Source organism: Alosa pseudoharengus, unplaced genomic scaffold, assembly GCF_046254945.1.
Source record: "Alosa pseudoharengus isolate Yale_2024_CS ecotype anadromous, Long Island Sound unplaced genomic scaffold, YU_APseudo_1.1 YU_APseudo_1.1_scf_11, whole genome shotgun sequence".
Taxonomy (NCBI): Eukaryota; Metazoa; Chordata; class Actinopteri; order Clupeiformes; family Clupeidae; genus Alosa; species Alosa pseudoharengus.
This window is the reverse complement of record NW_027468576.1, coordinates 362865-388267: the sequence shown is the minus strand read 5'-3', so window position 1 is coordinate 388267 and position 25403 is coordinate 362865. Positions and strand designations below refer to the sequence as shown.

Genomic DNA, 25403 nt, shown 5'->3' with positions numbered 1-25403 from the left:
CCTTTGTGAAAGGCTAAATGATTTAGATTTTAAAGTTTCTAATGTTGCCATAGAATCATTAGGCCTTGCTAGGTCTCACTGTTGCTTCCAACTGCACAGGCCTATCTCAAACTTCTCCATTTAATTCTAGCTATATGAAGGCAACAGTATTAACATCAATTAATTTTAAGTCATTATGCTATAGCCTAGTAATTTATTATTAATAGACATTCAATCATGAGTATTCATCAAGAAATGTTAACAAAGGCTTTTATTAAGATAACAATTAGGCCTTAGCCTCAACAACCTGTCAGCTGGCCTGGCTAAACGAACAAGGCTCACATAACGTCAAGGATCGATCCAGATATCTGGTCAGTACATGTCTGATGCGTCTTCCCTCTGACTCGTTGCACTCTGTGCGGAAGTTGTTGTGCTGAGTTGAAGGCTGAAAGTCTCGCTCGTAACGAATAGTCGCATCAACAGTTGATTGCGCGAGTGCTTCATTGTTGGCTTCGCAGAAATTGTGGAGAACAAAACATGCAATGATAACCAGTGGCAAATCATTAAGGTTCAAGTCCATTGCTCTCCGGAGTGCACCGAAGCGGGCCTTCAAACGTCCGAAGGCGCATTCAATGACCATCCGTGCTTTGCAAAGGGACACTCCAAAATACTGCTCCTGGGGTGTCAGTCCGCCGCTTGTGTATTCCTTCATAAGGTAGGGCATTAAGGGATATGCTGGATCCCCTAACATAAACACGGGCACTGGGCTTTCTCCCTCCACGATTACTTTGGGACATGGAGGAATCGTGCCATCTCGCAGGTGCTTGTTAATTTTGGAGTTTGCAAATACACGGGCATCGTGAACGCTGCCGGGCCATTTTACAACTACATCTATGAAGCTGTATTTGTAATCGCACACAGCTTGGACGTTTAGGGAGTACCTGTTCTTTCTGTTCAGGAAGTCCATTGAATTTGACGAAGGCTGTTTAATTTCTATGTGTGTGCCATCGATAGCTCCTATACATTGATGTATACCATGGGCTTGAAAGAAATGGCAGGTAAGGTCCGCTACGGCAGGCTCAGTCAGTGGCAGGGTGATGTATTCGGAACCCAGGTGATTGGCAATAGCTTTACATACATCTCTGATTATTTTGGAGACAGTTTGACGGGCCAAGCCGAAAGAGTTAGCTGTTTTCCGTAGCCTACCTTCATCACTCAGGTAATACAGAGTACAGGCAACCTTTTTGACCACACTACTGGATCTCTCATGCGAGTCGTCTGGCCTTCTATGTGCGGGCGCAAAATGTCACTTAACTTGTATAGGCTGCCTCTCGACATCCTGAAGTTTTCTTTCCACTCCTCTGGCAGCACTGTCTGGCTAACAAAATTGTCCCACCAGCTAGTTGTTCGGCCGGGTCTTATCCAGAAACGCCGCTCCATGTAAGGTTTGCAGCGTCTTTGCGTTTTTCTCCCATCGCTTAAGCACAACAAGTACAGCGCTCGCCTTCTGCATTGGAGTAACGAATATGTATTAAACAGTATGACGAGTTGTAACTGAAGATACATCAGTAAATTGTACAGAGAGATCATCATTTCCATTTCACCTGCCATATTTAATTAAGAGCGTCTTGTCTCGGGCACAGGCTTGCGGCAGTGTCATGGCAACCGAACGTCATCTTCTCTGAAAACCTTCGTTTACCCTGTACACACTACAGTGCGAACCTGGCACATAGGCATATTATTTAGGAGGATTACCCAGGCTGCAAAAAAGGGTCTGTTTGTTTCAAATCAGTAGCCCTCCGTATAATTTCGGGTCCTTCAGGTAGCCCTCATTCACAAAAAGGTTGGAGACACCTGGACTAGTATTCCTCTGTTCAATTAGCCATAATACATAACCAAAGTAATCCTGTTGTGAAATTGCAGCAAATTTCCACATTGTTTCCAAAATAATGAATTTGCTTTCCATATCAAAGAATCAAAAGGTAGTCACAACATGCACATATCAACTGTGTCTTGGGCTGCAAGTTACAAATGCAGAGGAGTATTCTTCATCCAGTTGTTCAGTGGCAAGACTTAATAAAACAATTCATAATACTGTAAATAACATATTGTAGCGTCGGTGATGTTCATGTCTAACGTTAAATGAGTGTCTCCCAGAATGCAGTACGAGTGAATGCTAGAATGTGTAATGTCGGTTATAATAGTTGTAGTTACGTTTACCATGTTGTGTATTTGTTAGCGTGTTAGTCTCTTTAGTTGTACCTCATGTGCTTATCCTCGTGTTGATGTGTGTGGTAAACCCTTATTGTGTGTTGCATGTGCGGCTGAGACTACCCCTGTGTTGCCCTATGTAGTTGTCTGATTGTGTCTGAGTCTTCCTGTTCCAATAAATGGCTGTCCTGGCCAGAGGTGAATCTTGTCTGAGGGTGAGATCGCTACAATATGTATGTCAGTGAATATATTTTTGTAAATTGCTAAGCCATAAAATATCCCACCATTATGATCCTTATATTACCAGCTTCCAGACAATCTCACCTACACAAATTATATTTACATTTATTCATTTGGCAGACGTGTTTATCCAAAATGACTTACAACAATTAATACAATTTAATCTACAGAGCTACAGCTACTACCCTGGAAATCCAGAGTTCTCACGAAAACACAATTTGAATTGTCTCTGCGAGACACTCTGGCAATGAATAGTGATACATGTTACTTTTACCCCTTGCATCGCGAGGAACCAATCACATCTGATGAATCTGAGGCGGGCCAGAGGCGAGCTAAACAGATGACGACAGCGCTGCAACAAATCAGTCATTAAACATTGGTAGTAGTGTTATCCAATTGCATCGGAGTCCAGAATCAGTCAGTAAACATTGGTCTTAGTGTTATCCAATTGCGTGCAGTGAGATTTTCAAATGCATGCTTGGTGCCGCCCCTCGTGTTGGGCCATTTTCATTATTCGTGGCCAGACCCTTAATCTTAATCTTGATTACCAGGGTCTGGATTTTCCAGGCTATACAGCTACAGCAATAGAATAACATTTAAGCTACAGTGCAGAGTACGGCTGGTTTTGGCGAACAGTGCCCTGTATCGCCTACGGGGGGAAGGAGGTAGAACAGTTTGTGACCAGGATATGAGGGGTCTGCAGAGATTTTTGCTGCCCTTTTCCTGACCCTGGACTGGTACAGGTCCTGGATGAAGGGAAGGTCAGCTCCAATGATCCTCTCTGCAGCCCTAATTGTCCATTGCAGTCTTCTCCTAAAGTCCGCTGTCATCTCCACTTAGTTTCCAATGCAACCTAGACGCAAATGAAAATCTGTAAACAAACAAATCTAATGGGCGGCAAGTTCTGCTTGAAAACGAGAGAGCAAACCAGTTGCTGCGCGCAAAGTTAAGCCAATGCTTTTACTTCGGCAGGTAGACTGTGAAATAACCTGGAAGATGAAGAAGGAGGCATGGCAAATTCCGTCATGCTCCTCCTGAACGTCCTTTTGTAAATACCATTATGTGGGCAAAACCAAACGTGAACTGAAAACCAGAATATGTGAGCACACATGTTTCATATACAATCAGGATGAACAATCATTAGTAGCCAGACATTTCATATAGTATAATTTGTATATTAGTATATTTAGTATATTATTTATCTTCTACTGTCCTTATTGCTTAGTTGTGTATTTTATATTATATACTTTTAATTACTTTTTTCTGCTGTTAGTGAATGTGTGTGTGATGTCTGTATGCTACTGAGACCTTGAATTTCCCCTGGGGATCAATAAAGTATCTATCTATCTATCTATTTATTTATCTATTTATCTATCTATTTCAACAGCTTTACTGATAACATTAGGGAATGGCAGTATGTGAGGATTGACATGGTGCAAATACCACGCTGAGGTGGTGACAAAATGTTACTACAGAGGGATTAATTTTTTTGGGCACTCATTCCCAAATGATATGAATGAAGAAATTGTTCTGAATTGTTCTGAATCTGTAATTGTGCCATGGTTGTGGTTATGGGACTTTGCAGACGCCTTTGTCCAAAGTGACACACACATACAAAAAACAACATAATATCTAAAATATAACAGGGAGCAGATTAGAATGTTGGTCAAACTATAATAAGGAGAATAGCAATAATAAACAACAATGTCAATTCAATAAATAGCCTAATAAAATAAGCAATGAAAATGAGGGGAAAAGCAATAATAAACAATAGTGTCCATTCAATCAATAATATTAAAAAAGCAATGACATGGTAAGACTATATTAAGGAGAATATCAATAATAAACAATAATGTCAAATTAATCAACAGCCTAATGGAAATAAAACAATATTATACAAACCATAATGCATAATAGTGGGGGGGCTTAAGCACATTTTCGTGCAAATTCTTCTAAAAGCGCCTAATTTGGCACAAATGTAGCTTAGGTCATACTGAAATGATTTAGCTAGGGCGCTGGAGTCAACGACCCTTGGGGCCAAGATGGCGGCCAAATCCAATATGGCCGCTGCCCGAAAAGGGTTCCGGCTATAACTTTTGAACAACATGAGTTACAAATGCAAACTTGATATCTTTTTCAGCTTAATTTATAATGGGAAACACATAGGAATGTTAATATTTATGACCCAGTACATCTGGACCCCTTATTCCTTTAATTCCAATATGGCCGCTGTCCAAAAAAGCAGTTTTGGCTGTAGTTTGGGGCCTCACATCCCATTGTTCGTGCAAATTCATCTACAAACACGAAATTGACACAGATGTAGCTGAGGGCATACTGAAATGCCAGGGCATCCAAGGGACCTAGATGGCAGCCAAATCTAATATGGCCGCTGCCTGAAAGGGATTCAGCTATATATAGCTTTTAAAGCAACACCAAAGAACTTTTCCTCTGTCGCACGCACTATTTGTTTATCCAGCACCAGCTTTGCAAATAACAATGTCCACAGACAATGTAGAATATGTTGCATGATTTTATGAAAGTAGGATGTATTGCGACATCAGATGCAAGTCAAATTTGTAGTTTCTCATGTCTCATTCCATCGAACTACAGATCCGCTACCCGATCCGGCAAACTTACATAGTGCGGTTAGCCGATAGGGGCCGCAAAGCGAATGCAGAAAGTGCTGTTCACTCAATTACGAGTTGATGAACCACTGAAACGATTTTGGAAACATTATTTTAAGATACAAAAAAACTCTTTGGTGTTGCTTTAAGCCAGATGAGATACAAATACAAACTTGATGTCTATTTTACCTTTTTTGACCATGAGGAACCCATAGGAATACTTACATTTATGATTGAGTATATCAGGACCCCCCAAATTCCCTAAATTCAATATGGCCTCTGTCCAAAAAAGTGTTTTGGCTACAGATTTTGAACCAAATGCGCTACAAATGAGGATGTGGTGTCTATTTTATGTTTATTGACCACAAGAAGTCCATTGGCATATTTATATTTATGCTTGTCATATTTATATGCTTAAGTCTGGAATCTGTATTCTTTTCAAATATCCGTGGAGCGATTGAACGTTTTTTAAGGAACTGTAGTGCTGTCCTTTTTTCTATACATTTATTACACTACAGAAAGGATCTAGAACCCAGTCGACTTTTTTCAGAGGGGGTTAAGCGAGTTTTTCCATTGATCTACGTCACCATGTGGTTGTCATATTGGCTTTCATATCAGTTTCCTGTCCTGATTTTAGAGATTTTTTAAAAAAGAAAATCAAAGCAGTCTACCCTTTTCTATTATGGTTCTGATTTTAGATACAAAGGGCAACTCCAGAAGATGAGTTTAGCTGTTGCCAATAGTTTTAGTTGAATATTTTATGACCCCCGTATTGGAGCTGGGTAGTAAATCCAGTATCCTCTGGTTCTAATTAATAAAACTACGCTTGACAAGTGGAACATGTTCATAAGATCATCAGTGGCATGTTCATATTTTTACCATATACTCTCTCATGTGTTGCCTTATTTCATTATTGTTTCTTTGCCTTATTGTTACTTACTCATTTGTTTGCTTTCAGGAGTGACTGGGTGACATCTTACAAAGTGCTGGTTAGCAATGACAGCCATACGTGGGTCACCCTAAATAATGGGTCTGAGGACTTGGTGAGTGGCTAAAGGGATAAATTATTTCATTTTATAATGCATCCTTAAAAAGACACAGTGCAAAAACATTTCATTCAGGTTTCAGATTTCATTTATTGGTTTGACATGGCAGAAACATTAGAAAAACGTAGTGTTTTTACAGTCCTGAATTTAGTCAAACAACAAAGTAAAACTCACAATTAAGGGCATATATAAAACAAGCTAAAATTATCAAGAGGACAAGTGCAGTAAGTATACAATTACTTATAGTACAGTTTAAGAGCATGTGGGATAAAAGGGAGTTCATGTTTTTTGGTTTTGCTCCTGGACGTAACCAGCAGGGTTGGGTAGTAACGGATTACATGTAATCTGGATTACGTAATCAGATTACAAAAATGAAGTAACTATAATCAGCCCAGATTACAATAAAAAAATTGTGTAATCAGATTACAGTTACATTGTTGGGGATCACCTGATTACATTTTATCATGCAAACAATACAACTTTTTTATGATAGCCTAGCTATCTTTTAATTTGACAAGCGGTTCATTCGGATGTTCACTGTTTAGACTTTTTAAAGATATAGTTAAGAACAAAATTATTCATACCCCTGGCAAATATTGATTTTTCTCTTGACCAATATGTTTGTTCTTAAAATGACACTTGCACATGCCAAAAGGTTGCAAAACAATGTGGTAAAAACATGGAATCAAAAAAAGTGTTTTTATCTTTTTTAACATTTTTATGAAAAATTGCGTATTCAAAAGTTATTCATACCCTTTTTAAACAATCACTGGAAACATCTTTATTTACCACCACAGCTCTCAAAATGATTCATATAATACCCACCAAGCCTCTTCATGTCTCCACAATGATTGTACACTGCACCTTTTTAGCAGCAATCTGGGTTTTGAGGCAGGAACAATTATTTGCCATCACTATGGCCTTGTGCTAACTTTTTTAACGGATAGAGGTCTGCTCTAAAATGTTGATATTGTTCTCTGTTAACTATTTATTGCCTTGTTTGGCTACAGTATGTTTTGGACCATAATGTTCAAATGCTGCCTTTTGGGGCAGCCATGGCCAACTGGTTAGGGCTTCGGCCTTTGGGCTTGCCGGTTCGACTTCACTAGTTCACTGACTGGGATAAATGCAGAGACCAAATGTCCCTCATGGGATAACAAGATATACTTACTTACTAACTGACATAGGCTACTATTGGGGCAGGTCTCTCGGCACACTGCCTGATCTTTTCCCCCTCATCTTAATGTAGCCTCTTGTTTAAGTGTTACCGTTTACTTTAAGAAAGTCACTAGGTCCCCCTGGTTGAAAAACATCCCAAAATAATAATTCTCACCCCCACAATTGAAACGGACATGGTGTCATTTGGGTTTAATGCTTCCCTTTTTTATGCCAATCTCAGGCCATGTCCCTGGGTCAAAAAAATCCAGAGAAAGCTAAATTATTTGTCCAGGTGTGCCCTTATAAAGGTTAAGCCGAGTTGTGCATGTTTGGAGAAGAGTGGAGAAGAAAAATAGAATGAGAATTCTTTCACCAATTCTGTGATGGTGTCTTTTACTTAATGGGCATATTTATTGAAGTAATCTAAAAGTAATCCTAAAGTAATCAGATTGCGTTACATGTTTTTGGTAATCCAACTGATTACGTTACTGATTACAAAAATTGCCATGTAATTTGTAGTCAGTAATGGATTACATTTCAAAGTAATCTGACCCAACCCTGGTAACCAGTTCCCTACAGTATGTCTTCTCAATGAGTAGGCAGTTGTAGAAGTTCTAGTGAGAAACATGCAGGGGGGAAGAACTGTCCTTAAGTGAGTTGGTAATTGGTATTTAACTCATAATTGCTTTTCAAAGATATCATTGGTTGAAGCATACTTGCCACATAGGTAGGTGGAGACTGTAGAGATGGAGGTAAAGAAGCTGAAGACGTAAGAAGTTAAAATAATAAAGGCACCCCTCCAGGAAAAGCGATATGGGAAATATTTGGAAAGGTTCTTAAAGAAGATGACAGTGGTGCAAGTTATGTTCTATGTACTTCTTGCGAAGCCATTTAAATTTATGACAGCCACAAAACAGGTACGACCAACGTAACTCGTCACAAACGCGGCACTGGTAGACTAAGCCCTCCCAGCGAAACCGAGTAGCCTAAGTGCAATTTCCAGACTTCAAGCAAGCAATAGATAGCTTTATATACTGACCTGGAACAGCTTTTTTAGACTAGGTACAAGACCTAATGACAAATGTCGCTCAGTAAAATAATGCTGATACTTTGTCACCTGCCCACGTTAAACTTTTAGCCTACAGCCGTGAGCAGGCGCCTGCAGGAATAAATGTTATGGTAAACAGACTACACAGCCATATCTACCGGTATTTATAGGCCATATAAAAGTTACCTTATTATACGGCTCTTCACAATGCTAGTAGAACGTTCCATTGACTTGAATGGGATTTCCCAAAGTTCTAGCGGTAAATAAATTCATGTAATTACCGCTGCAAACATATAATTACCGCTGTCAATGGCAACGGGTTTTGTGCTTCTGATACGTCTTTCATATCACTACGCAAGGACTGGAACTTCATTCAAAAGTGAAAGCAGACGGTTGATCAGTTGTGTTCTTCAGGCCGGTTCGCGCTGTCAGGACTTATTTTCCCAGTATTGACCGGCGTTCTATACATTATTCCTTACTTAGTTCGTTGTGTCTGTGACTTTAAACAGTGTATGTATGTGCTTCAGTAAAGCTTTGTGCTTCATTCAGCATTATAAACCAGTTCTTATGCAAACATTTTGACCAGCAATGTAACTCTCTTGCCTACCTTGATGCCTTCACCATTTCTGTTTTTGAAAGAAAAATGTATGTCCATGGCCTTGAAATCTCGTGTTTAGCTAATCCTTAGCTGGTTGCAGGCGTGCTTCTACTCTTATTCTCATTCCCCTCTCCTGTGCAAACATTATGTCCTGCATGCCTAGCTGTGTGAAGTTCTACTGCATGAAGTTTCGCGAATAAATTAATTTGTTTTACACTAATGGCCTACTGTCACACTGCATGGTAGGGTATGACCAAAAGCACACATTTTGTAAATACCGTAAATCCTGAAATTATGGCCGGGATTCTATTTATAGCGGGGCCTCGGATAATAGCTGGGGTCGTGGTCGATTCGGACAAATAAAGGCCGGCCCCAAAATACAAGCCAAGATAATAATTGCCAGTAGGGCTATCAGTCCATTAGTACTAGAAGACATTGTTTCAATTTAACTCAATTAAATAAAAGAGCTTTTATATTGTTGGTTGGTTTAATAGTTGCCAATGAAAAGTCATTGTACATGTACACCATGGGTCTCCCAACACGTTGCTCTCAAGATACCAGTCGTTTGCCATCCCTTCTGAGCTTACCAGAGGCTGAAGCAGTTATTAGGCTACATTATTGGGCTTTTTAAACACAATTGTTGCCACGAGGCATTCCCGCCTACAAATTTAATAAAAAAGTATCATATCATACATCATTATCATATCATATCATACATCATTAAAAAATAACTCGAGTTAGGCTTGGCTATGCAGTACGATTTCCATTAAACATAGCGCATGTTCACAGCTCAATAAGCGGGTGGAAATCCCAACACACTTTCAACTACATGAAACTTAATAGTGAACAATCAAATACCCCCAGATTTCAGTGTCCATCAGTCCCAACATTAAACAATATAATCAAACAGTCCAAAAGTAAATTAAATCCCAAATCACACCGAAAACCTGCCCCCAAAAAATAAAAGATACTACACTCGATCTTAGCTACATTACTACTTAGCTAATTGTTCCACTGTAATAACTATTATATACTGTATATAGCCTAAGGTTTAACCCTATGAGGCCGATGGATGCAATGTGCATCCAAATTCACTCCCATTCTTCTCTGTTGAATTGCTTACAGAATACTTGCCACACAGATATCACATACATATCACGTGAAAGCAACCCTAAGCTAGTGGCTAGTTCCTGTGATAAATGGTGCACAAAAAATGTAAGGCTGAATTTACATGAAATGTTATCATGCTTACATTATCACCACACCCCTTGCCCTCGGTGGAATACATCACAAACTCTTCACTCACACATAGCAAACAATCAAAATGCAGCAAACAAAGATAGCATTCCTCTGTAGAATAAGCCATTCCAGAGTAACCTGGTTTTGAAATTGTAGCAAATTTCTAGATGAAATTCTTATGTTATAATGCCCCAAAATAATGTATTTCCTTTCTATATCAAAGAATCTAAAGTTGGTCAATGCCAGATCAACTGTGCATTGGGCTAAATGGCATGCACATATGCAAGCACAGGTTACTTCAGGTCACAAATGCACATGTATAAGGGTCATTCCACGTCAATTCAACCAGGGCCCACGCACTTAGGTCTCAAAAAATTCTGAAAAAATTACCAGGTGTACCTACTGTATGTTACCCAGGAGACATACTGTAAAATTACTTTTATGTAAGATCAATACTTTCCAAGATACAGCCAGTTTTACAGGGGGAGGGGATGTCGATTTTGTCCGGCCTCTTTTTTTTGTCAAAGTTCACAAGCCCAAAGCACAAGAACTAAACCATGTAGGAGGCTCAAATTTTGCATGCTGGTACATCAATAGTAATACCATGTAGCAAAATTGTCACATTTGGTCTGGATGATCCTGCATGGTCATAGCTGTCCCTCAAAGTTGATCATGTTATGATCAACTTTGTTATAAATGTTATTGGAGTTTTTGGCTGGGCTCTGTTTAGGCCTTCAGAAGACATATTTGTACTCAACATAGGCTCTTGATTTATTTCCCTTACTGAGATAAGTAGAAACACTCTCACAAAAAGCAAAGCAAAAGCAAAGGTGTACTGTGGAGTGGGTAAGACTGTTTTTAGTGGCAGGCTAACACATACTGATGACTTGCGCTAGCCTAGCACCTGCGAACTAAATATCACACTTGCTAACTTGAAAATGAGGTTCTATGTCCAAAATCCTGAACCACCCCTTTAATGAGAAAAAGAAGGCTTTCCTAGAGGGTGACACTGAGAAAGTCAGAGACATAAGGAAGGAGCTTAGGGTGAAGATGCAGAAGGCTAAAATTGATTTTAAAAATAAAGTGGAAGAACAATTCTGCACAAGCAACAAGCTTGGGAAGGGCTTAATAAAATGATGGGCAGAGCCCCCAAAAAACAAATGGATACAACCATGGACCTCCCCTTCTTAAACAAACTTAATAATTTCTATAGAAGGTTTGACTCTTCTGATAGTAAAGACAAATGCAATACTGTCTGCATCAACATACCCCAAACCACCACAATCCAGCTGTCAGGGGAGGCAGTTAAACAATGCCTTTCAAAAATCAACCCACATAAAGCGCCTGGACCTGATGACCTCCATGGAAGGGCACTGAAGGCATGCGCCACTGAACTAGCAACAGTTTTTACTCAATTATTTCAACTACTACTGAACACCTGTACTGTGCCGGATATGTGGAAATGATCAATTATCAAGCCACTCCCAAAGAAACCTGGATCCAAAGAATTGAATGACTTCAGCCCGGTTGCCTTGAACCCTATTTTAGCCAAATGTATGGAGAGGGTTGTAACCAAACACCTTACCACATCCCTGAACTCACATCTTGATCCTCTACAGTTTGCCTATAAGCCTCATAGAGGGACTGAGGATGCCACTCTCACCATGGTTAACATGGTCTCCAAACATTTGCAAAACACCAATACTTATGTATGGATTTTATTTGTTGATTTTACTGCTGCCTTCAACACAATGCAAATTCACATAATGTGTGCCAGGGACATGACCTCTAATGAAATAGTACTTAATACAGGGGCCCCTCAAGGATGTGTTCTTTCTCCTGCCCTGTTTTCTATACAAATGAAATGACACTACATCATAGTACTTTTAAATTATTCAAATATGCAGATGATATGGCACTAGTGGGACTGTTTCACAAGGACGACAGTATATCTGATTATGTTGAACATGTTTTTAAGCTAGAACAGTGGTGTAAGACCAGCTCACTTCTACTCAATGCAGGTAAAACAAAGGAGCTAATTCTTAATCAAACAGGTGCTCCAACACCATTGACAAGGGAGGTGTAGCCAAGCGCACTACAAATGGGCTGGAACTGGTGCTTTTTGCCTTGTATCTGATGTGTATGCATGTGTGTGTGGGCTAGAGGGAGGGGATACATGTGATGTGCTGTGTTAATCCTGTGGATATATGTCTGTGTGTAATGGAATGAATATGTCTACTCTATGGTTCCTATGTGTTTTATACTATTCCTATCAGTGAGACCAAAGATAATTTTCATGCAGGGCATAAAAAAAAAGGTTTGGTTCCTGTTGGTTGTTAGTTGAGGCCATGGGTCGGTAGGGATTTTTTTTTTTTCCCCAGTGGCAGTAAGGGATAGGTAGAAAATCAGTCCCTCCAGGATTTCGCGAGGTTTTTTGAGACTGTTGCGACCTAAAATGCCTGGATGGAAGTTGGGTGTTTTTAGCTGTTTCTCGTGGAGAGATTGCAGGAGGAAATGAAAATTGCAAAAATAGATTTTTTTTTTTTTTAAATGTAGGACAATTAAGGTTAGTAAGACCAAAATCACACTGATCATCTTTATGCTTATTAAAAAAGGATAATCAAAGGTAAACAGTAAGGATTACAGAAAATCAAAGTAGGCCTACTTTATTTGTGAAAATGCTTTGACTGAGGTAATTCACAAAGCAGTATAACCTTTCGTAGAACTGTCCAAAAAAAACAGTCACCTTAAGAGATGGCATCATTTCATATGTTTTAATACATTCATATATTTTGTAATTCATATTAAGTTCATATCTTTTTAATAATTCATAGTCTGTGGCCTGCATAATTACTAATAGCAAGTACAGTAAGTATCTAGTAATTTCATATTGATTTAAACTATTTGACTACACTTCTGTTTAATGTCATTACATTGGTGGTGTACGTCTAATTGACTGCCTGCCCCTTTAAGGACGTGAGAGTAGCCTATTTACATTCCTGAGTGGATTGGAAGGCTTGCATCTCACTGTGTTCGGCTACGAGTGTAAATCACTTTTTGCATAATGCATTACGATATGTGGATGCAATTGGGAATGTATTCTATGTCATTAGTTAAAATAAATGTTAAAAAAACAACTCGAATGAAATCATTCTTGGATCATAGAAGAGGTAAATGTCTTGCAATTTTATTAATTTCTATGATTTTGGTAGCACTACTCAAACTAAGCCCACAAGCTAGCAAACATGACGCTAAAAGGACATATCCAGGTAAACGTTTGCCAATGGGTTGCATAGCCTACTCAAATGTCAGTAAACCAAGTAGGCTTACTTACTTTCATAGCCTAGGTAGGTTAGTTAGCAACACCAGGTTGAGAGATGCAAGTAAGCAGATTATTAACGTTAGCCTTCTATTTATTGTCATCAAAACTGCAGAGGAACGAACACGTTAGGGCAGTCTTTGGTGTCATATGCATAAGTGTGCCATCTGGCTCAATATTCTGCGCGAGGGACTGTTGTGGTAGGTGAAATTTCACGGTGAAACTACGATGATTGGTCAAATTTGCGAAAAAGTTGCGGTGTTTGGACAAAATTGCGAGTGCCTTGGTGACGAAAACAATCGTCTTCGTGAACAGCTGTGCATAGGCTACTTTGTAAAAGAGAGAATATGCTCATCCCTATACATAACGCAAGGGGTAATTAATGTAATTATAGTTCGCCTTTTATTTGTGGATTTATTGGTAACACTCCATAATAAGGTGCCATAATAAATAGCAAACTAGTAATTACCTAACCCTTTGTTAATTGTTACTAAAATATCTATTTGGCACAAGTTAATAGTTTTTTCATCATTAATTAAATATTAGTTGTTTGCATAAAATCTGTATGTTAATGTTTTAACAAATCTATTAACTAATATTGTATTAATATATGTTAATAGTTAACTAAATATATTTTGGCACTAATTAACAGTTATTTCTTACATCATTTAAATGTTAAATGTTTATTTATTATTATTTACAAACTATATGCTAATATAAAAGTTAATGACATATCATTATTTATCTAGCTTTTATGATTAGCTTTGTTGAGAATTTATGGAATTTATGGTTTATGGCTTTATGGTCTTGTGGGGTGCATACGGCACCCTACTGCCAGTGGTTGCTGTCCTGTAATTGGTGACTCTCTGTCTAGTCTTTGAAAGTAGTGTACTCTTTGCCTTTGGAAGTACTATTTGGTTGCTGCTTGGATTTGGTGAAATTCAGGGGAGGGGTGTAACAGAGTTAGAAATGTAGTTTATTGTTTGTATGTGATTTTCGCCGTAATTAAGCAGCTTTATTGATATTGGTGTTTTGGAGCCCCCTTTAGAGAAACGCTATACTGCAGTTCTAGTGCGTTTTGTCCTTGTATTGTTGCCATAGCCGATCAGAAGCGGTATGCTTTGCATTGGGTAGGTTGACTGTATAAAGCACTCCCCACTTTTGTAACTGTGAAATGTTGTTTAAGTTGAAAACTTTGATATACCACCTGTATTATGTTACTTTACATGTATTTTTAAGATTTGGGTGCAATTCTAGCGACTTAGAGAACGTTTATTAATGTTTTTATTATGACCACGAGTTCATACACACTGAGTCTAACGTGACTAGCTGTAAACTCCGCTAGCAACTTTCCATGCATTCAGTGTAGTTCAGTGCAGTATGCATGGAAAGTGCAATTCAGTCTAGCAGGAAATGAATGTACATTTAGTTTAGCATTATGTTTATGCATTACCTCCGTATGGTCTACGTCTGTGAGTGTAGTGAGTCTCAGAATATTAATAAACTGTCGTTCTGTGCACCTGAACATTCCATGTCTCCCTTGCTAGTATGGCTGACAGTGATGGTATAGGAATGATGCATGTAATATAGCCCATTCAACTACTTGTTGTTTTGTTTTAACTTTTCCTAAAAGAATAAATGTGATAAGCCAGTTTTGGTCTCAGTCCCTTCACCGTCTGACTATAGTTATATATTACTAATATATTAATAAAGCTTAACCAACTTTATTATAAGGGTCCCCCATACTGATAGTTATATATTACTAATATATTAATTAAGCTTAACCAACTTTATTATAAGGGGCTCCACACTGATAGCTATATACTACTAATATATTAATTAAGCTTAACCAACTTTATTATAAGGGTCCCCCATACTGATAGTAATATATTACTAATAAATTAATTAAGCTTAACCAACTTTATTATAAGGGACCCCACGCTTATAGCTATATACCACTAATATATTAATTAAGCTTAGCCAACTTTATTGCAAGCGGTTCCGGCGCTGACAACAGTGGCAACATGTCAAGGTAGCTCCATGTTTTTTTCTTGAATTTCCCCTTGGGGATCAATAAAGTATCTATCTATCTATTGTAAGGGTCTTATGGAGAGTGGTTCATATTGGGATAGGCAGACGCACAGTTTAATAACAATTAGTTAAATAATAATATGTCATTAACTTTTCTATTAACATATACAGTAGTTTGCAAATAAACATTAAACATTTAAATGATGTAAGATATAACTGTTAATTAGTAATCACATATCAATGCAATATTAGTTAATAGATTTGCTAAAGCATTAACATACAGTTTTTATGCAAACAACTAATATTTAATTAATGATGAAAAAACTATTAACTTGCACCAAATAGATAGTTTAAATACTAGTTTGCTATTTATTATGGCACCTTATTATGGAGTGTTACAGATTTATTTAATGTAGCCTAGACTATTTAGTGTTATTTCTTCCAAGCTCATAAAATAAATTTGGGTCGCACATAAATTGACAGGGTCGGTCGGAAACCGGAACCCAAGAATTTTTTTTATGCCCAGGCATGACAATAAAGTACATTTTATTCTAAAGAATAAAGTTAAAAAAAAAAATACAACCCCAAATCAATTCAAGTCAAGTTTATTTATATAGTGCATTTCATACACAGAGGTCATTCAATGTAGCCTGGAAACCAGACTCTCTGACTTCGCAGAGAGTCTGGCCTAGATCCATAGGCGTTCGTTTATTTCCGGGTGGGAGGGCACAGTTTTGAGGTTTAAAATCATTGGAGTTCCTTTGAACCGCTTTGAACCAATCACTAACAACCGGCGTTTCGTCATACACAGAAGTTTCTCTGCAGCACGCCCATAACAAGCACGGGTGCATCTTATCAGCAAACAATCACACGTTTCATCTGCGCAACTCTCGCCAAAATGCATCATATAGTGTTTTGTGAATGTACCCAAGTCAAACGTTCATATAAATGCATAAGTACGTCCAAAGCGCCACTTTTAAGCTTGTATGCGTTGTCGTTTTCGGGTGAAATGACCTTTTGAATGGGATTCCTATAGGGCTACTACTTTTTTGATACAATCGCGTCAAAATCGCTATTAAGCTCCTAATTACCCCTTATTCATAGTTATTGGGGGCCAAGCAGCGAAGCTGCGAGGCAACCCATAGTGATTCTACGTATTCTTATTATTATTATTATTATAACGAAACGCTAATTTGCCATTAAACCATACAGTAAAAAGTTGGGATATTCGGCACATTGATTCGGTTCAGTCATATCTTTAATTTATCAAAGTTTCAAGTCTGCACTTTGAGTGCTCTAGCGCCACCAACATTTCAAATTTTTTATTACATCTATGCACATAACGTTTGAATGGTACACCACATTTTGAACATTAAGGTATATTTGGAATCCTTGGATGAGACCGAACTCAACGCAGATGTCAATTTATGGGGTAAACGTAATTGATCAGGCTGCCATATTGGATTTAATCAAAAACACCTAAAAGGCATCAAAGTTGGCAAAGTTTGTCCGATTTTCACGAAACTTGACGCAGATGATCATCAGACCATGACTCACAAATGCATTGCTTTTTGGAGCCATATTTAAAACCCGTCGCCCGTCGTGACCAATCAAGTTTGGCGGCGAAGCCGCCAAACAGGAAGTGAAGTGATCTCAGCAAGGCTTTCGCGTATCAACACCAAACTCAGTACAGGGTCTCAGTACCCAATTAGGAGGAGGCTCAATAAATTTGATGACTTTTGACCTATAGGTGGCGCTATAATTAGCAAAATTACATTTTAGCCTGTAACGGGTCATGTGTTTGGAATTAAATCATATTAGTGATATCTGTTAATACCTTGAGAGGTCCTTAGGCCGCCACATGCCAACATGTGACGTCAACATAAATGATCCAACCGCCATATTGGACGTCATCAAAAACACTTAAAAGGCATCAAAGGTTACAAAGTTTGTCTGATTTTCACGAAACTTGACGTAGATGATCTTCATACCATGACTCATAAATGCATTGCTTTCTGGAACCATATTCAAAACCTGTTGCCCGTGACAACCAATCAAGTTTGGCGGCGAAGCCGCCAAACAGGAAGTGAAGTGATATCTCAGCAATGCTTTCACATATCAAAACCAAACTAGGTATATAGGTTCAGGACTCAATCAGGAGGACATTCAAGAAATGTGGTAAATTTTGACCACTATGTGGCGCTATAATCACAGGAAGTGGGCTCATATTTCTGCAATGCTTTCACGTATCGAAACCAAACTTGGCTCATTGACTCGGGACCACATCCTGAGGACATACAATAATTTTAACGACCTTTGACCACTAGGGGTGCTATAATTTGCAACACTTTCTCGTATCAACACCAAACTTGGTATATGGACTCGTGACTACAACCTGAGGACGCACAATAAATGTGGTGACTTTTGACCACTAGGGGTGCTATAATTATCAACACTTTCTCGTATCGACACCAAACTTGGTATGTGGACTTGTGACTACAACCTGACTATGCACAATACATTTGGTGATGTTTGAGGTATGCATATGTATGGGGGGTTATTGGGGTGTGTGGGAGAGGAAGTTTATCTTTGTATATGTGTGTGTGTGGGACGGGTGGTTAATTGGGTGTGTGTATAATGTAGCAATATTGGGTTGCCATGACAACTCCTGCTCAACTGCTTGGCCCCCACATTGCTGCTTGCAGCTATATTTAAATATGTTGTTGCATATGAATTATGACAGTTATTCACCCCTAATAATACTTATCAAAGATGGTCTATTCAAAAGGAACTAGACACTAAACCATAAGTGCTAATAGTGTACAAATAACTCATAATTAAGTCTTTGTAATGCAGAATATGTTCCCTATTCTAAAGTTGGGTCTAAAATCGATTTTTGTATTTGTGCTAACTTGGCTGTCTGCTTGTTGTGTAGCTTACTGTGCGCTGTAATACACTTAAAAAGTGTGAATAGGAGGCAACTTTAGTTTAGGGAACACATAAGTGCCAAATTAATTGTGAATTAAGTGTGAACCAAGACCCAACTTTAGAATAAGGAACATATTCTGCATTACAAAGACTTAATTGACCGTTCGCAAAAGCCGCGCCCCTTAGTTATTAAGTGTGCTTGCTGCAAAGCAGCACACTTATTGTTCTTCTTAAGTTTTCTTCTTATTAGGGGTCCGAGCAGCGTAGCTGCAGGAACCCTATTGTTTCTGTACCGTTCATTTTTTTGCCAAAATTCTGTAAAAGTCATACTGCAGCCTAAACCGTAACTCCAAAACTCTTGAAATTTTCAGGTATGGTTACCAGTACCCCCCTCTACCCATAACCCAACATTTGGGGTACTGCACCCAAAGGTGGCGCTATTGAAAAAAAAAGTTAATTATGCTTATTTCTCCTTACCAGATTCACCTAGACTCAAAATTCTTTCAGAATATTAATCTCTAAACTCAGATGCATATTTTTGGCCCTGGTCTTATGGTCTACAAATGTTTACTTTTTCCACAATTTCATGGAAAAGCCAAACATTATAAAAAGTTTCACACTCTTCAAAAATAATCAAATCTTCACCAAAATTCTCACAGACAATGTTTAGACCAAGCCTCACAAAAGTTATCGCTCAGAATTTTGATATTTTGTTCCATTTCAGAGATATAGGCCAATAAAGTTGGACCACTTAGGCCTTTTTTCCTATATCACCTATATTCCTATAAACCGTAAGTCCTAGAAACTTGACATTTTCAAGTATTGTTACCAGTACCCCCAACTACCCATAACCCAAATTTGGGGTACTGCACCCAAAGGTGGCGCTCTTGTCAAAAATGCTTATTTCTCCTTACCAGATTCACCTAGACTCAAAATTCTTTCATCATATTAATCTCTACATTCAGATGCATCTTTTTCACCCTGGTCTTATGCTCTAAAAATGTTTAGTTTTGCCACAATTTCAGAGAAAAGCCAAACATCATAAAAAGTTTCACAGTCTTCAAAAATTATCAAATCTTCACCAAAATTCTCACAGACAATGTTTAGACCAAGCCTCACACAAGTTATCAAAATAATTTTGATATGTTGTTCCATTTCAGAGATATAGGCCAATAAAGTTCGAGCACTCAGCCCATTTTTCCTATATAACCTATATTCCTATATGAGTATTTTTTTTTCTTGGATAACAAACATACAACCATCATTAGGTGGATACCATTAACAGTGCACATTTTCAGATCTTTACTCTTTTTTATAAAGCCCTTAATTCTATTGTCAAATGTATGCTAGGAATTTACTTGATGATGTGTGTTTGCCAACACACATTTTCACCATGTGAATGTGACTGCTTATTATTTAGGATTGTCAGTGGCTCAGTGGTGTAATGCCTAGTGCTGGTGTTTGTTAGGTTGAGAGTTCGAATCCCCGGTAATGCTTTAGGCTCTAGCTCGAATACTATTGGTTATTGAAGATTCACACCATTGAACAGCACCTGAATGACATCAGGCAATCAACATACACAGTCATTAGTTGCCAAGAATCAGAATGCCGAGACACTCTGACATTTAGGGGAACTTCTTTGTTTACTATTTTTCCTTCATCATTAAGTCTATCATATTTATATTTCATCCATTAGTGTTCTTCTCTACAAATGTCTAATTGCCCCAGAATTTCAAAAAGATTTCAGGTGTACTCTTTCAGGAAAGCCCTTCATTTTATTGTCAAATGTATACTTTGAGTTTTTCTTGTGTGTTTACCAGCACACATTTTCACCATTTGAATGTGACTGCTCAATGTGTATGATTGTCAGTGGCTGAGTGGGATAATGCCTAGTGCTGGTGTTTGTTAGGTTGAGAGTTCGAATCCTGCTAGAGGTTGAGGCTCAAGATGCACATGCTATTGGTTATTGAAGATTGACACCATTGAACAGCACCTGAATGACATCAGGCAATCAACATTCACACTCATTAGTTGCCAAGAATCAGAATGCCGAGACACTCTATGACATTCAGGGGAACTTCTTTGTTTACTATTTTTCCTTCATCATTAAGTCTATCATATTTATATTTAATCTATTAGTGTTCATCTCTACAAATGTCTAATCGCCCCTCCATGCTTGGAGTTTTTCTTGTGTGTTTACCAATACACATTTTCACCATGTGAATGTGACTGGCCAACATGTAGGATTGACAGTGGCTCAGTGGGATAATGCCTTGTACTGGTGATCCTTAGGTTGAGAGTTCAAATCCCACTTGAAGCATTAGTGAGTTGTGGATGTTAGCATACTACAATAGAATGCTGTTGGGTTGTGGAGGATAACACACTATAACATTACAGCTACTTGTCAATATGGACTTGTAGTGCAAGGCAAGTATTACTGTATAAGCTGTAGCCTATAATTATTTGTTATTCTTATAATATTTGTCATTTCTTATACATATTTAGTCGGCTCTTCCACTTGACAGAACAACTCTATATCGGTTAAGGATGTCACGCATGAAACAATGCTGCAGAAACATGAAAATACGACTTTGAGTTTAGTAGGCTATAATTTTCAGTTCCTGTTTATCTATTGCACAATGGGTAATAATTTAAAGGAATCATGTTGCAGTCTTGTAAATAGTGACCCTGCAAGATCCCTAGTCATTGCAAAATCATAGTCTGTGACTTAAAACTCTACTACTTGTCTTTAGATGTGAGAGGGTCTGAGACTGTAGTCTTTCAAAAATCTTTTCCAAATCTTTGCAAATCTTTCCAAAGTTTACCCGCTGGGAAACCCTGTAGCTCCGGAGCAGGGGCTCAGACCAGGATAAATTGTTTGCTCGCCCTCAGTTCGCTCTTTTGTTCATCTCAACCCAGCACTCCAGTGTGTCCTGCTCTGTGTGCGTCTTTGAGTTAACGTAAGTCATCACTTTAATCACCCTCACTATGACTTTTGTGATGTTTATCAGTTTGTAGAGTAGCTCTGCCATCATGTGTAAAGTTAAGGTCTTTGTTTGTTGGTTTGGTGTGTTGGAGTCCCATGTGAGAGATGATTAGGTGATGTTGGTTGACTTGGGATGTCAAGTATTGTTTAGTTGTACCTTATATAGCCATATGATTTCAGTTTATTGTTCAAATGTCAATTGGTTTGTTTCTGAGTTGGGATCTGTACTGATTTACCCCATTTCACTGATTACTCCATTTTCTGTTTGTTTCCTCTTTGATGCAGCACACATACAAGTAAAGAACAAAAGAACAGATGAATTGAAACTCAAATAAAGTTAACTTGTGTTGCACCGAAACCTGCCATCTCCGTGTCATCACTCCATACCATTGAGCCTTCTGAGTCACACCATTGAACAGCACCTGAATGACATCAGGCAATTAACATTCACACTCATTACACACTGCTGGTGTTTGTTAGGTTGAGAGTTCGAATCCTGCTAGAGCTTGAAGCTCAAGATGCACATGCTATTGGTTATTGAAGATTGACACCATTGAACAGCACCTGAATGACATCAGGCAATTAACATTCACACTCATTAGTTGCCAAGAATCAGAATGCCGACACACTCTATGACATATAGGGGAACTTCTTTGTTTACTATTTTTCCTTCATCATTAAGTCTATCATATTTATATTTCATCCATTACTGTTCTTCTCTACAAATGTCTAATTGTCCCAGAATTTCCAAACGTTTTCAGGTGTTCTCTTTCAGGAAAGCCCTTCATTTTATTGTCAAATGTATACTTGGAGTTTTTCTTGTGTGTTTACCAATACACATTTTCACCATGTGAATGTGACTGGCAAAGATGTAGGATTGACAGTGGCTTAGTGGGATAATGCCTTGTACTGGTCATCCTTATGTTGAGTGTTCAAATCCCACCTGAAGCATTAGTGTTAAAATACTGTTGGGTTGTGGAGGTTAGCATACTAGAATAGAATGCTGTTGGGTTGTGGAGGTTAGCACACTATAACATTACAGCATTACAGCTACTTGTCAATATGGACTTGTAGTGCAAGGCAAGTATAACTGTATAATTATACGCTGTTTATCTTATTGACTCCGACACAGAACCCACCACCACAAATACAATTCAATTCTGTGGGAAACACTGCTTTCCATTATCAAACCCTTCATCTTATCCACAACAAATAAATAGTCCTGTAGAATCAAGTATTGTTAGAATACTGTTGGGTTGTGGAGGTTAGCACACTATAATGTTACAGCACAGGGTAATCCTAATTTTATGCATCAAATTTATTCCAATCCAACTCAAAAGTTTTGAACGACACAAAGTGAAGGTTTTATCCAGATCAAAACCAAGAATAGATTATGTGATCTAATCCAATTTCAGGATCCTTGTTTCCCTTTGAACAACCCATTTTCAAGATTTGATCCAATCCGATAGCTGAAATCCGGTAACTGAAATCCGATAACCGAAATCCGATCACGTTTCTTTTGAACAATTGTGCCCAAACAATCAAAGCATATGTAAAACTAAAAAGCTATGCCATCATGTTCGTTTTGCTCGGACCCCGTAAATCACCGCTTGCGGTTATATTTGGGGGCCAAGCAGCGAAGCTGCGCGGCAACCCATAGTGATTCTACGTATTCTTATTATTGGGGGCCAAGCAGCGAAGCTGCGAAGGCACCCATTGTGTTTCTATTTGTTCTTATTGGGGGCCAAGCAGCGAAGCTGCGAAGGCACCCATTGAGTTACTAGCTTTTCCTATTATTGGGGGCCTAGCAGCGAAGCTGCGAAGGCATCCATTGAGTTAGTAGTTTTTCCTATTATTATTATTATTATAAAACTTCTGCCATTGGAGTCTATGGCAGCCCATAGAACGCCTGGCTAAAAAGTTCAGATTTTTTGGCAGAAAGTTTCGGGACACTCCACTGACCATTCACACTCATTTACGGACCTCTAAACCCAGCCATCTAGCGCCACCAACAGGTCAAAATCTGGCCGAAAATTGAACCGCTGGGTCTAAAGTTATGAAATTAGGCACACTGATTCAGCACTGTCCCATGATCACTCTCACCAATTTCCAGAACTCTATGCCCAACACTCTAGCGCCACCAATGGGTCGAACCTGGATTGCATTCATGCATGTGACCATTGAATGGTGCGTCCGATTTTCACATATCAGGCACCGTTGGAATCCCTGGACCGACCTAAGTTCAATGACCCCTATCCCATCACTTTCCGCCATATTGGACCTCCGCCATATTGGATTTAGTCCAAACTCTACGAAAAGTTTCAGCGGTTACAAATTTCATCCGATTTTCACAGAACTTGGAGGGGATGATCTTCAGACCGAGCCGCACAAACGATACTGGTCAGATTTTTTAATTTCATTTTTGTTTGCTCGTGACAGCCAATCCAATATGGCAATGAAGCCACCAAACAGGAAGTGGTAAAACATCTAGGTGACGCTTTGAGTTAACATAACAAGACTTGATACCATTAGTCAGGACACTGTCCCAATCACTCGCACCAATTTTCATGCATATACATTGAACACTCTAGCGCCACCACCAGTTCAAAGCTGGACATGCGTTCATGCTCGTGATCCTTGACTCTTTTGTCTAATTTTCACAATTGAGGTAGCGTCTGAATCCTTGAACAATCTTGAGTTCATCGACCCCTATCCCGTCACTTTCCGCCATATTGGACCTCCGCCATATTGGATTTAGTCCAAACTCTATGAAAAGTTTCAGCGGTTACAAATTTCATCCGATTTTCACAGAACTTGGCGGAGATGATCTTCAGGCCGAGCCACACAAACAATACTTGTCAGATTTTTTAATTTCAAGTTTATTTGCCCGTGACAGTCAATCACACATGGCGACGATGCCGCCAAACAGGAAGTGGGCTAACATCTCGGCTACGCTTTAATGTATGAAGTCCAAACTTAGTACAGGGACTTGGTATCTGATTGTGAGGACGCCCTAGGAAATTGGCATCATTTGGCCTCTATAGGGGGCGCTGCAATACAGGAAGTGAGCTTGTATCTCAGCAACGCTTTGATGTACGAAGTCCAAACTTGGTATAGAGACTTGGTACCTGATTGTGGGGATGCACTAGGAAACTGGCGTCATTTGGCCTCTACAGGGGGCGCTGCAATACAGGATGTGAGCTTGTATCTCAGCAATTCTTTGATGTATGAAGTCCAAACTTGGTACAGGGACTTGGTATCTGATTGTGAGGACACAGTAGGAAATTGGCATCATTTGGCCTCTATAGGGGGCGCTGTAATACAGGAAGTGGGCTCAAATCTCAGCAACGCTTCGTTGTATGAAGTCCAAACTTGATACATGGACATATTAGCTGATTGTGAGGACATGTAAGGAAAGTGGTCTCATTTGACCTCTAGGGGTGCTGTAATAAAGAATGTGAGCTCACATCTCAGCAACACTTTGGTGTATGAAGTCCAAACTTGGTAGAGGGACATGGTAGCTGATTGTGAGAACACACAAGGACATTGGTGTAATTTGGCATCTAGGGGCGCTCTAACAAAGTAAATGAGCTTATTTCTCAGCCGTTCTTTATCCAATTGCAATCAAACTTGCTGTGAGTGCTTGCTCCTGCCATGGCAACGTCATTCCTGCTATAGCGCACTGCTTGGCCCCCGCATTGCTGCTTGCAGCTATATTTATTATTAGGGGTCCGAGCAGCGTAGCTGCAGGAACCCTATTGTTTCTGTACCGTTCATTTTTTGGCCAAAATTCTGTAAAAGTCATACTGCAGCCTAAACCGTAACTCCAAAACTCTTGAAATTTTCAGGTATGGTTACCAGTACCCCCCTCTACCCATAACCCAAAATTTGGGGTACTGCACCCAAAGGTGGCGCTATTGAAAAAATTTTTTAATTATGCTTATTTCTCCTTACCAGATTCACCTAGACTCAAAATTCTTTCAGAATATTAATCTC

General features: G+C 38.9%; 1 protein-coding gene across 4 annotated transcripts in view; it reads left to right on the top strand.

Moving 5' to 3' along the window:
• The window catches only part of LOC143116548 (inactive carboxypeptidase-like protein X2), a 309062-nt gene that overhangs the window by 110678 nt on the left and 172981 nt on the right, over positions 1–25403 (top strand). For 3 of the 4 annotated variants that reach the window (XM_076277730.1, XM_076277727.1, XM_076277728.1), the window contains exon 4: positions 6013–6097. The exons of the other annotated variant lie outside the window; for it this stretch is intronic. In XM_076277730.1, the coding sequence (XP_076133845.1) occupies positions 6013–6097 (85 nt within the window). The remainder of the gene's footprint in view (positions 1–6012; positions 6098–25403) is intronic. 4 annotated transcript variants of the gene reach the window in all.